This window comes from Otolemur garnettii, unplaced genomic scaffold (assembly GCF_000181295.1).
Source record: "Otolemur garnettii isolate 467f Iridium unplaced genomic scaffold, OtoGar3 scaffold00171, whole genome shotgun sequence".
Lineage (NCBI taxonomy): Eukaryota > Metazoa > Chordata > Mammalia > Primates > Galagidae > Otolemur > Otolemur garnettii.
In genome coordinates this window covers 858,700-872,158 of record NW_003852566.1, presented here as the reverse complement: position 1 = coordinate 872,158, position 13,459 = coordinate 858,700, and the positions used below count along the sequence as shown (strand labels likewise).

Here is a 13,459-nt window from a genome sequence, read left to right as displayed (position 1 = left end):
CTTGTCACAGGCCCAGTGACGCACCACACATGCCTGCACCCCTCAGCAGTGCTTGTCACAGGCCCAGTGATGCACCACACGTGCCTGCCACTTGTCTGTGTGCTGCACTCGACTGCGCCCTCCAGGGGGCAGGGACTTTGCCAGCTTTGCTCACCCCTGAAAACTTGGCACATAGAAAGGTGCAGAATACCTCTTCTTGCACAAAGGAGCACAAAGTCTGCAAACACACTTAGATGCAGGACGGCCACTTTGGAGAGTCGTGATAGGAAAAGTCAAGCGTTCCCCACGACCTCCCATCCTATTCAGGCACCCTACACTCACTGCTGGCTTGCTGCCTGCGAGCTGCTGTGCCCAATGCCACTGCCCACCTGTGCACTCGGTGCTAACCCCGAGGAGGGCCCTTTTCAGGGAACAGACAGAAAGGTCAAAACATGATTACAGCCCAAATGCTGAGTGAGGCAACAGAAGGAAAGAAAAAGTCCTGGGAGAGCTCAGCTGCGGGGCAGGCAGTGGGGACAGCAGCAGAGATTATCGTGATTCCTCACCCTGCTCCCCTGCCCATGCCTCTGTAATGCCAAATGGGTTGTGTCCACAATAAAACAAATCAATGATGCCAGAACATCTTGTACCAAAGAAGCTTCATGTTTTGGATGTGCCAACTCTCTACGTCTTAAATGTTGGAACCCAGCCCTCCTGCCATCCTCTGCTTTTACCCATCATGCCCGGCCTGCCTCCCTTTGGCCTATCGTGAACCCGAGATGATCACTCCAAATGCCCAGAACAGTGCCTCGCTCCTGGTAGACACTCAAAACTGTCTGCTGCACATATGAATGTGTTCATGTGGCCAGTCCAAAAATCTGACCCAGGATCCTGATGGCAAAGCCCACGTGGCCCCTGTGTTTTCTTGCTAACTTTCTCTGCTCTGCACCACGGGGAAGAACTGGATCCAGTAGCACGTGTAAGGCGGGTCATGTGCGTGCAGCTTGAAGGGCATGTTCATGACTGGCTTGGTCAAGCAATGGAATGTCCCATCTCAGGAAGAGCTGACGATGGTGGTGATGCCAACAACGGCCATACCGGCAAACGCAATGGGCGCCGGCTGTGCTAGCTGCCTGGATGGACACTTTATGTCCACTGTCTCCTTGACTCCTCACAGCAGTCCTCTGACATTGTGTGACTGTATCTTTACATCACCGTGAACTGAATGAGGTTCAGAGAGTTGCAGTAACTCATAGGCAGCTCCATGAGCTTTGAGAGCAGAGCCCAGGCTTTAAGCTGGGCCCAGGGCTGGCCTCTGTGCACCACACATAGTCGCTGTCCTGTCTCACAAGGGAAGGGGTGTTCTGCCATTGTGGCCCCACAGCAAAGGGTAGATGATACCAAATAGGGAGGTAAGGTAATATAGTGTCTCCCACCTTCAGGGGTATTCCGGCCCCATGCTCCCTATCCTCACTTCTCTCACAAATCACAGGTGAGTTTGACACTCCCTAGCTAGGGACAGCCCCACAGCTAGACCTGTGCGTCCTGAACTTCGAGGACCACACTTCTACCTGAACATTCTCCCAGCCACACCTCTGAGTGCCTTCCACTGACCCACCAGACTGCCCGGGCATTGTCCTCAGCCTCTCACACTGCCAGCCTCCTCTTCCTCCCGACAGCCCCGGTGGGACAGGAGCAGCATGGCGTTAGAAGGAGCTTCCAACCAGCATCATCTCATAGGAAGAATGGTGGCTTGTGGTCAGGCCGTCCCAGAACCAAATTCCACATCAATCTCCTTCTTTGTAACCTTGTGCACAGGGTCTTGGCCCCATCATTTGTACAGTAGGGACAATAGTAAGATAGAGAGTTCTAAGAAGTAAATGATATATCATCTGTCAAGCACCAGTAGTGAATAAATTGAAGCTTCCTCTTTCTACTTTTGCTTCTTTCTCAGCTACTAATCAAGCTGGAACAGCCCAATTCAACTTCTACACCCATAATGATGAAAAAAGCAATTGGCAGCTGCCTGGGACGTAACAACCACCATCCTTTGATCTGCTCTCTCTGCAGCCTCACTTCTCGGCCCCCTGGGCTGACAGGAGGACTCCTCCATCACTGAGAGATTTAAGATGTTTTCAAAGACATTTTCTGTCACTTGCCCTTTTTTCTTTTTTTTCTTTTTGCCTCTCTGATCGGCAGGGGAGTAAAGCTACTTTCCTTGGTCTTGTTTTACACGAGAGAAAAACATGGCTGAGAAGCAGGAGCAAAGTCCCCATCACACTTGGCCCTGCGGTAGTCAGGATGCCAGACCCTGCGCTCCAGCCCTGACCCCAGACTCCTTTCCCTCCTCCATCTGCTTGGTTCAGAGCCTCCTGAAGGACCAGCCTTGGGAGTAAGTGCCATGTCCAGGTATGAGACAGGTATAGAACTGGTGGGGGGGGGGGTGGCTCCATTTAGCTGGGACAGGTGAGAGGATTGTGGACATGGTGTGGCTTGGGCCAGAGGCTTAGTGACCGCACCTCAAGGACCTTGGCCAGTAGTGCCAATCTGATGCTAGCCTCTGGTCAAACAGGTGTGAATTTTACAGTACCACTGCCACCCAGACCCTAATTAAGATCTGCTTAGCATAGGGGAAAGATCAGCGTTCTGAGGCCATCATGAGTTGGTCCCAGCCTAAACTCAGCCACCACAGAGCTAGCTAAGCTTGCACAGAGGCCGTAACCCTTCTGACCTCTCATTCCCTGTTTACAAACTCCACAGAGAAGAGAAAATTAAACAAGAGAGTGTGTAAGTGCCCAGAACACTGGAGAACTTCAGAAAATGGCATCTCTTGCTATGTTGTATGAGAGTTGTACTCCCCTGCTACTGAATCCCACTAGGTACTGCCCTGACCATAGCCTCAGGGCAAGGACAATCTCACTGCCTCCCCAGCTGACCAGGGCACCGCACAAATGTTTTCAGGATGGCTTCCTCCCCCAACCCCTGCAAAATCTGCTCTGAAACATCATCGCCCTTAACCTTCTCCCTGCTAGGTTGTGAGGCAGCGTGTGAAGGAATATGGGTGGGGACCCTTCCTGTAGCCCCAAGGCTGGAGATTTTCTGATGAACCTCCTCACCAACAAAGGTCAAAACAATATGGAGATGTGTTTAGCACCTACTATGTATCAATGTCAAGGTGGTGATGAGGGTGACAGTGAATAACATGGTGAATGACAACAGCTTCTATTTACTGAGCTACCACTAATGGCCATTCTCCCTTCATTCGTTTTGTCTATGCTTCTAATATTCCCTGTGGATGAGAATCACCCATTTTACAGATGAGGAAACTGAGGATTAAATAAATCAAATGGCTTGACTGAGGCCAGGCAGTAAGTTCAGACAGGGATGCTCCAGGGGCTCTACTATTTCCATACCCTCAACAGCTCCCGGGGGCTGCTGGCTGTTACCGGCACAGATGCAGAGAAAATACTTTGGGGGAAACATGTTGATACATCAGTCTGCTCTGAGAGAAGGCCTCCTGCTGAAAGTAGTGAGGAAGGAAGCTCAGAAGCAAGGCGGAGCTGAGTGCAGAGGGCCTGCTGGGCAATTCTGACGTGGCATTTCTGATTCCCGTTGTAGCCTCTTTTGTAATGTAAAAGAATTTGAAGTAACCTAAACGTCTGGCCGTCAGGAAGTAATTAAACAAATGATCAGAGAGCTGTATGAAGGAAGCCGGTCTAAGCGGCTGAGGTTCTTTAAGAGCCAGACTGCTTAGGTGGGGCTGCCCCACGTGCCGCGAGCTCCCCTGGGCCCACCCACAGCCCTGCTGTCCCTGTGCCCTGGGAGCAGGCCTTCCTCATTTTCTGCCTATCAACAGGTCTGGCCAGCGGGAGCCCCCTGCGGCCAGTTGGATGCTGGGAGCAGAGGGGGTCAGGGTATTTCTTCCTCTCCCCCTGGGCACCAGGGTCCTGGCATAGTTGGATCCCTCCACACACCTCTCCTCTTCAGCCTGGGGTTGGTGGCTTCAGTCCCCCAGGCTCTGCCATCCCGCTTCCTCCCTTACCACTCGGGCATTAGAATCTCTGCGGGTGAGGTATGTAAGTGGAACTCTGTTGCTTGCTGGGCACCTGACTGTGACAAACGTATTAGGGAAGTGATGGAGGACACCTCAGGAAAGAGACAGCCCTACTGACCTCCCGAGAACCTTTCCGATCATCTTCACCATTAGCGTCCCCACAAGTCCACCGATGGCGAATATGGATACGGTCACAGACCACAGCAGAGTGAGGGTGTCCGGGTCTATCGGATGTCCATGCCTTCTTTGCCATGATTCATTGTAAAAGGCCTTGATGTACTGAAAACAAACAACACAGTGTGTCACTCCCCTCTGCTGCCTGCAGCTGGGGAAGCCAGCACAGGAAACAAGCAGCTCGTACACAGTGCCGTGCTAACTTCAGTCTGACCTTTATCTCCCGGGCCTCTCCTAACAAATGTTGGAAATAGTCCCTATTTTTACCTCATTTTGCAAATATGGAGATTGAGGTTCAGGGAGACAAAGTGACTTGCTCAGTAAGTGACAAAGCAGGGAGTTGAAGTCAGCTCTGTCCCTAGGCTTTTGATGCAGCCATCATTCCTGGAAGTGTGTCACAAGCACACATACCTAACAGAAGAGGCCCCTTGAGATAAGCAGGGACACAGGATGTGGGAACGCTGACCATGAAAGGAAAAAATGGTCACTTGGATTTCATCAAAATTTAAGTCTTCTGTTTTTTAAAGGCACCATCAAAATATGAAAAGACCAGTCATAGGCAAAGGTAACATGTACAACACATATAAGTATGATCTGCAATATATAAAGAGCTCTAATACATCAATAAGGAGGCAACAATACAATTAAAAATTGGCAAAAGACTAAAGACAATACAAATGACCAGTAAGGCACTGAGAGAATGGTTAACCTCACTAGTCAATAGGAAAACACAAATTAAAACCATCATGGGATGGCACGTCCTATCCCCAGATCCCTGTTCTGGTCAGTTCTGATTCAGTGGGTTTGGATAGGGACTAGGTGACTGTGGCGTACACCAAAGACTGAGGTCCTGGCACTAAGCTCCCGAGAGAGGGTGACCCCCAGGATCTGCACAGCTGCCATTCTCCCCAGTAGCATTACACAAGCCTCAGCAGAGTCAGTACGTGGTACTGCAGGAAAAGCTGAGGGTCCGGTCACACCACCGGGCTCCAGTCTGATGATTTGCTAATGATTTAAACCACCTGAACCTTGATTTTTTCATCTGCAAGATGGGAATGATGACACTGACCTCTCAGGGCCATTAGTGCCTAGTAGTTGAATGGAGATAACACACAGTCCCCATGTACATGGGTCATTACAAAAGTTTTGAGATACACAAAAATCAAGAAATGTAAAATCTGCGCAGACAGAAAGAAATGAAGCTCTCCCAGCAACAAAGCTGAGCAAGTTGAAACTCACACGAGTGAGTCAGAAAGGAAGCCGGGGACTGGAAGTGAAGTAATGGGCCGTGACACAGCTACCTCAGAACTTTCAAAGTTAAGTTCTGGTAAGACTAAGCACCGATGAACAGTCTGCACCCTCTGCAGGGGGAGTTTAACTTGTTCAGCTATCTTAGAAAACACCTGGCATCAGCCAGTCCAGTTAAAGATGCCCATAGCCTGCAACTCAGCAAATTTACTTCTAAAGTTAGGCGTGTGGCACAAGCCTCAAATCCCAGCTACTCAGGAGGCTGAGGCAGGAGGATTGTCTGAGCTCAGGAGTTAGAGGCTATTTTAAGTATGATCACAACACTGCACTCCAGCCTGCACAATAGAGAATGACTCTACCTCTAAAAACAGTAAGAAAAGCAAAACAAAACAAAAAATCTCCCCTGAAAAACTCTCTCTGTAGCCCTAGAATATATCTAATCTCCCCTGAAAAGCTCCCGCTATAGCTCTAGAATATATCTAATCTCCCCTGAAAACCTCCCGCTATAGCTCTAGAATATCCCTACCTACATGATATATCCCTACATGAATATCCCTACCTGGCAGTGTTGCTCATATTAACAGGAAACAATCCAGACACCCACAGACACAAGAGCAGATGAACAAATTGTGGACTAGCCGTAACATGAAAACACAGCCACAATTATAACTAATTAATTATAGCCATGTACCAACACACCTAGGAAAACCTCATGAAAATAATACTGGTCAAAAGAAGCCAGAAAGAAAAGAATGTACACAGGATGATTCCATATACAAAATCTAAAAATGCCCAAAATTAAAAGTGTTGGGAGGGGGGATTATAGAATATATAGATGGTTACACTGCAAAGAAAAAACTATTTCGGATGTCAGGTCAGAGCTACCTCAGGGGATGAAGGAAGAAGCGATTGGGAAGGAGCACTTGGTAGACTGTCTGTTTGGGGGCTCTGCAGTGATGTCTTACTTTGATGGGAAATGGCAGACAGAGACCCAGAAAGCTGCATAAGAAAGAAGGATGAAGACTTGCTGAATGGCCTGGGCCCACTACAGAAACACATTTCTCAAAAGTTCCCTGGTGGGCGGTGCCTGTGGCTCAAAGGGGTAGGGCACTGGCCTCATATGCCAGAGGTGGCGGGTTCAAACCCAGCCCCAGCCAAAAACTGCAAAAAAAAAGTTCCCTGGAAGCTGTTTTCGAAGTGATGCTTTTAGCACATAAATTTTTGTGTCCCAGGTGTGAATTTCTCAGTGGCCATGGTGAAAGGCCTTTCTGAACTGAAGTCAGGTGATGAAAGTTGCTCAGCAAATTTGTTGCACAAACATTCACTGGGCTTGAGATCTGTGAGGCTACTTCACGTGCAGACTTAGAGTGCATGGTACAGAACAGGGTGCTTCTGTGACCAGCCCCCAGTAAAAGCCCTGGACTCTGAGCTCCTAGTGGGTCTTCTTGGTGGACAGATTTCACGTGAGTGAATGAAACGCACCCCATGAGGCTCCACAGTAAGACTCTCAGGCAGGTGAGGGCAGAGGCCTTGACTCTCCCCAAACCTTCCTCTTTGCCGATTGTGCATCCTTCCCCGTCAGTGTGATCAATTCTAGCCGTGAGCACCACTGTGTGCTGGGCTGAGACCTGTCAGTCATCCCAGTGCGTTATCCTGGGGGGGAGGGGGCTTGTTGGGGTCCCTGCCACTCCTCCCTTGTCGTGAGGAAGACGCTCAGCGTCCACTTGGGCCTGACAGGACCGTCTGCGGATATGTGTGTGTTACTCTCCTCACTGTGTGATGCCCTGAAGGAGTCCAGCCAACTGCCAGGGTAGGTAAGAGGGCTCTGTACCTCTAGACACCTGAAAATATGTTGTTCCCACGTCTAGCTTTCAGCATGAAGACTGAACACCACAGGGGAGGACACCTTAGTGGAAGCAGCAGTCAGGTGAGTAAGACCTCCAGCGACTCCTGGCTCCCCCACACCCACCTTCCCAATGAGGACACCAGCCCCACCCTTGGGTCTAGTCATATGGGACATGAAGAAGGCAAATGCCATTGTCTACTTAGTCCTAGGCAGCAGCAGAAAAGTGGGTGCATTCCCCGAATCCTAATTATTCAAATTATTAAACCTGAGCCTTAATTATTGAACCCGCACCTTTCTCCTGCTGAACACTCTTTTGAGAGGTCACACAGCTATGCTCACAAGGGACACTGTGTTCACACAGAACTGAGATGGCATTTCCCACTCCTTCTGGCACACCCTCCTATGGGTCAGAATGGAAAGGACAAGCATTCCCATTACTGCCAAATTGCTTATGGTGCTAAAAATCAGGCTGGAGGCAGCAGGAGCGTGTCTGCAAGAGCTGATCAGTCACGGTGACAAGGCCACTAGCTTAGAGAGGGGCTGGTCAAAGGACCAGATGAGGTGTGTGAAGGCCCCTGAATACTGTTGCCATATAGGAAGTGCCCAGTAAATCTCTGGGTCTCTCCCCTGTGGGTCAGAAACAGGATGTTTCTAGTTGTGCCTGTCCATTTGTTCACACCTGCAGTGCCAGGCAACACACCCTTCCAAGGTCTCCCATCCCACCTCGCAGATTGCTGTGTCAGCTGTCTCTGCTCTCCCATTGCAGCAAACACGATCCTGCCTCACCAAGCCGAGCTTCCCTGGGCTTTTCCCCATCAGGACAATGCAACCAACACATTTTTCTCAGGGGACCTTTACATAATGAAAAAGTTCTGAAGCAAAGATGCAGGCTGCCCATCCCTAATCAGCTGAGACCTCTAGGGCATGGAGCAGGGTGAGGTTAACTCCCTTGGGTGGGACACCCCAAAACCAATGGCCCAGGAAAGGCCCCTTGTCCCCAGTCAGTGGCTCTGTTGGCTCTGGTCAGACCAAACCAAACAACAACTTACAGCTCCCAGTGTAAACAGGGACAAATTGGAAACAACCTCAGTGGCCCACGACAGGAAGATGGGTCATCTAGGTAACACAGCACTGCACAGAGACATAGAAAAATGTTTACGGCTCGGCGCCTGTGGCTCAAGTGGCTAAGGTGCCAGCCACATACACCTAAGGTGGCAGGTTCAAATCCAGCCCGGACCCGCCAAACAACAATAATGGCTGCAACCAAAAAATAGCCAGGCGTTGTGGCGGGCGCCTGTGGTCCCAGCTACTTGGGAGGCTGAGGCAGGAGACTCGCTTGAGCCCAGGAGTTGGAGGTTGCTGTGAGCTGTAATGCTATGGCACTCTACTAGGGGGACAGCTTGAGATTCTGTCTCAAAAAAAAAAAGATGTTTACAATATAAATACTAAGACAAAGGAAGGAGCCTATTTTTTTTTTTAATTTATCGTTGGGGATTCATTGAGGGTTCGAGAAACGAGGTTACACTGATTGCATGTGTTAGGTAAAGTCCCTCTTACAATCGTGTCTTGCCCCAAAAGGTGTGGCACCCACCAAGACCCCACCCCCTCCCTCCTTCCCTCTCTCTGAGGAAAGAGCCTATTAAACAGCACATACAGATGACTTTGGGGAAAGAATGGACTTAGATCAATCATTGGAAGTGGCCTGTGGGTGGGGCCTGGGGTCTCACCATCTGCGTCCAGACCCAGGCCCCCGCAATGTGGTGAGCAGCCTTGGGCTGGTTAGTCTCCCCTTTACCTGTGAAACAGGGTTAATATCAATATCTTAATATTAATGGGGTTAATATCAGTATCACAAGACCGTGCTATCCTTCACTCACAGAAGGAAATTCATACTCAGAATTGCATTATTAAATTTCTATGCTGTTTTCTTTTTCTAATAGAAGACTGTTACTTTCATAGCTACTAAGACAAAGTGAGGCAAAAATGAGAGGAATGAAAGGAGTACGGGGGAAGAACTCTGGGATTCAAAAACAGACATTTCATGACAAAATGCATGGAGTCTTGCTGTAATCTCGGCTTCTCCCACTGAGAGGCTAACTGAGCCCCTCTCAGCCTCCCCTGAACCTGCCTGTACTGATAGCCTTGACCCAAGACAAGTTTATCATTCCTTCCAGGCCTCGGGCCACACGGAAATGCCTGCTGGGGCCGAGCTTCTCTAGAAAGGCCGGACATGGGGTGGGACGCAGTGAGAGAATGTGCTCCTCTGTCTGCTCCATCAGAATTTTTTCTCTGACTGGCTTCTTACATTGTGGCTAATTGGAAAAGCTCTACCCCTGTAGAGACAAATGTTGATTTTACTTTTTATCATCATTTGTTTATCTGCCCTTAGGGGAGGAGCAGGGAGAGGGAAAGGATAAAATATGCCCTTTCTGCTGAGAAATGTGTGCGAAGTCAAATTGTTCTATGGCAATCTTGGGCTTCAATACCAGCGTGTGGGTGGCGTTGAGACTCTGTACACCCCCTTCCAAGAGATAAAACACTGCCAACCCCAAACCACTGGAAAGGTGAGTAATTCATTATAAAAGCCAAACTGTCCAATCTATTCTTTTTGTAGATGCTGGTGTTGTTTCGAATCAGTCCTCATCTATGTGGGTGGGAGTGAGGTGATACGTCAGACCTCCCAGAGCTCTCATTCATCTGTTCTTCACTCTTTCCTTCTCTCACTCACTAATTCATTGGAGAAATATTTTGGAGTATTTTTATGTTTATTATAATACATTTGTATAATGTACAATTGTATGATAAAGAATTTGGCTGGGCTTTGCGATATCGTGAGTGATAGCGGGGTCCTTGTTATCATGATGGGCTTCTCAGCCTCAGCTGATGGTACATGCAAGGAAATACCGTGGGCGGCTGCCCTGGTAGGAAGACCACCGATGTGGCTGAGTGTTGGGGCTTTGAGTCAAGCGATACCAGCCCTTCAGCCCTTCCGCCCTCCAAAGAGAGGGGAACTAAAGATTGAGTCCAACTTTGTGGCCAGCGATTCAACCTGGCCTGGCTATGAAATTAAACCCCAATAAAAACTCCAGACACTGAATCCTGTGTGCTCTCCTGGCAGACAACACTCTGTGCAGAATGGTGCACATCAGTGTACTTGGGGGTCCGGTAATGAGTCCTGTCTCCATGGAGACAGAGTACTAGACACTGCATCTGGAACTGCTGCACATCTTGTCCGGCGATCTCCTCTTTTGACTTATTCTGGTTTGCATTTTTTACTATACTAAAACTATAATGTAAGTAGAGTACTTTCCTGAGTCCCGTGAACTGTTCTAGAAAATTATCAAACCTGAGGGGACAGAGGGAACCCCCAAATTTGCATCCAGATGTTCAGAAGTGTGGGTCCCCTGGGAACCCCTGAGCCTGCAGCTGGTGTGTGAGGGCAGTTCTGTGAAGGACTGTGTTCTCTACCTCTAGGCAGCCAGCCCCTGAAGTCATCACTAGCTCCTGTGTACAGGTGATAGACACCAGGAAAACAGAGTGATCAGTACTGTTTGGAAGGACGGTTTGCTGTGTTTTGCTCCCTCCTTGGGCGGCTGGCCAGGAACAGGGCACCCTGCTCCCTCTCTGCCCTTGGACTTGGTCTTCAAAGTCTCGCCTTCCCTCTGTACTCCTGAGCACAGTTCTCCCTGTTCGCGTTCTAATTTCTATGTTCACTCATGCCTCCTGTTCCACACCCTCATTTATCTCAACTTTCGTCCTTCTCAGTGACCTTCTCAGTGACTTCTCTTAATGCCCACCCCCAGGGGCCTTTCTGCCCAGGCTTGCTTTCTCTTAGGTCCATGACAGGGTGGTTCATCCTGTAGTCGTGAGGACTCCCTGAGTCCTGGGACCTGACAGCCACTTCTTGTGGATCAGCCTCTCCTGAGCCCACCCCTCTTGGCTTGGTTTGTGTTTTCATTGGGCTTCTCTGGATTAGGGTCTGGGTTCCATAGTGTCCATGTGGCTTAGACCTTGCATTGCTTCAGAACACTGCTTCCAGAATCTTCTGTGGGCTATACAAAGTCTCTGGGTAGGAGGAGCTTTGATTCTTGGTTTTCCCAGAAGGTGTCATCCCCCCTAGGCCTGCATCACCGCTGCTTGGCTGCCTAAGGAAGAGACCCACCTCGGTTCCCAGAGAACAGCCTGTGGTGTCTCCACTCAGCCTTCACTGGCTCTTGGGTGGGGTCTAGACACTGACTGCTCGCAGGTCTGGAGGGGACATCTTCCACCACAACTCTGATAATTCTAGGTTATTTTAGCAGGATCATGAATGTCAAGGCTTCACATGGCATAAGCCTGAGGCCATTTTCCAGGTCTCAGATTAGCCTAATCAGGCTGCATGCTTGACTGTTTGCAAATCCGGCAATGACCATGGTGCAGTGGGAAGCTGCAAGTTAGCTGTGGAGTCTGCACAGCCTCTCACAAGGGCGCTGAATGATGGAGGGATGGATGAACAGGTGGAGAGATAGAAAGGTACAACTATGACTTTACAATTCATCTCTGGAAGCAGAAAAATTGGAGAATCAGCAATGCATGGGAAAAAAGAGAGGAAAATATTGGAAGACACACACCTGCCAAAACATTGACCTTCCACTGTAGAGGCATAGGCTATGGATGAACTGTCTATCCAGCCAGCCCGCCGGCCAGAGGTCTTAATGACACCAGAGAGCTATGAGAGCTTCCCTCCCCCTTTCCTTAAACCTCTAATACCGGGTTAGTTCGCACTATGTTCTATTGGTACGTTGTCTATGGCCCCTTCATTTACACGTTGTCTATGGCTGCTTTCTCTCTACAAAGAAAGAGGTGAGTAGTTGTAACAAGGACCATATGGCCAGCATATGGCGAAACATGCACTATCTGGATCTTCACAGAAACTTTGCTGAGCCCTTTGGTAGCAGATCAACCTAGTGGAGCAGAAAGAAAGAATACTTGGGAATTAGACAAAGCTGGATGCAAATCCCGTCTGCGAAGCTGGTAGAGGCAGTGCTAGAACTTTACACAAGGCAGAACTGGCAATTTGGGAATGAGGAGAGCTAGGAGATTCACCCTAAAACCATACTAGTCAAAAAAAACTTAAATCTATCCATTTTTTCATTTAGCAAATATTTACTATAAATGCATACTAGTGCCAGACTAGTGTGGTAACTCTAGGTGGTAGCTCTACCAAAACAAGAAAACCACAATGTTCAAGTCATCATGGGGCTTAAACTCTAGATGGGAGGAGGATAGACAGGAAGGGAAAGAACATACAGTCTCTCGGGTGGCGTACATTAAGGTAATTGTGCTGTGAAATTTAGGAAGCATCCACCCCCAGCACCTGCACTCATTAACCTCCCTTGGCCTCAATTTCCTCATCCATAAAGGAGGCTAGTTATGGCTCCTTCTCAGGACAGTAAGAAGGATGAAATGAGTACACAATCCCCACCACAAGCCAAGTGTACAGTTGGTGCCCAGAGGTGAGTTATGTTCATTTTCAGCATTCCAGAAGGTTTCCAAATATCTTAGGAGGGAGGAGCACTGAGGATGTTTTTAAATCTCAGAATACTGTGTTTCCCCCAAAATAAGACCCACCCAAAAAATAAGCCCTAGCAGGATTTCCATGCATTTGTTAAATATAAGCCCTACCCCAATAATAAGACCTAGTGATGGGCATGGCTATGCAGATAGGCTGCATAGCCACGCCATGCATTTCAGCATGGAGAGGAAGACATCCCCTGAAAATAAGCCCTAGTGTGTCTTCTTGAGAAAACATAAATATAAGACAGTGTCTTATTTTCCGGGAAACATGGTATGACTTGGTTCTGTGGATTGCTTTGTAATGCTTGAGTCAAAGTTGTAAGGGTGCCCGTCACCCACGTAGTGCACACTGTACACATTAGGTGCGGCTTCACCTTTAACCCCAGTGAGAAAAGCCTTTCTCACTGGGGTTAGGTGATATCTCATGGTGATATTGATTTGCATTTCTCTGATGATTAGTGACACTGAGCATTTTTTCATGTTTACTAGCTGTTTGTCTATCTTTTCTTTGAAAAGCTTCTGTTCATGTTTTTTGCCACTTTTTAATGGGGATTTTGATTTTTTTTTCTTGCTGATTTTCTTGAGTTCTTTTTTTTTTTTTT

General features: G+C 48.6%; 1 protein-coding gene across 5 annotated transcripts in view; it reads right to left on the bottom strand.

Moving 5' to 3' along the window:
* Positions 1–13,459, bottom strand: part of SLC2A9 (solute carrier family 2 member 9) — a 224,015-nt gene that overhangs the window by 192,105 nt on the left and 18,451 nt on the right. For all 5 annotated transcript variants that reach the window (XM_003800182.3, XM_023519317.1, XM_012811639.2 and 2 more), the window contains one exon: positions 4,152–4,312. In XM_003800182.3, coding sequence (XP_003800230.1) covers positions 4,152–4,312 — 161 coding nt within the window. The remainder of the gene's footprint in view (positions 1–4,151; positions 4,313–13,459) is intronic.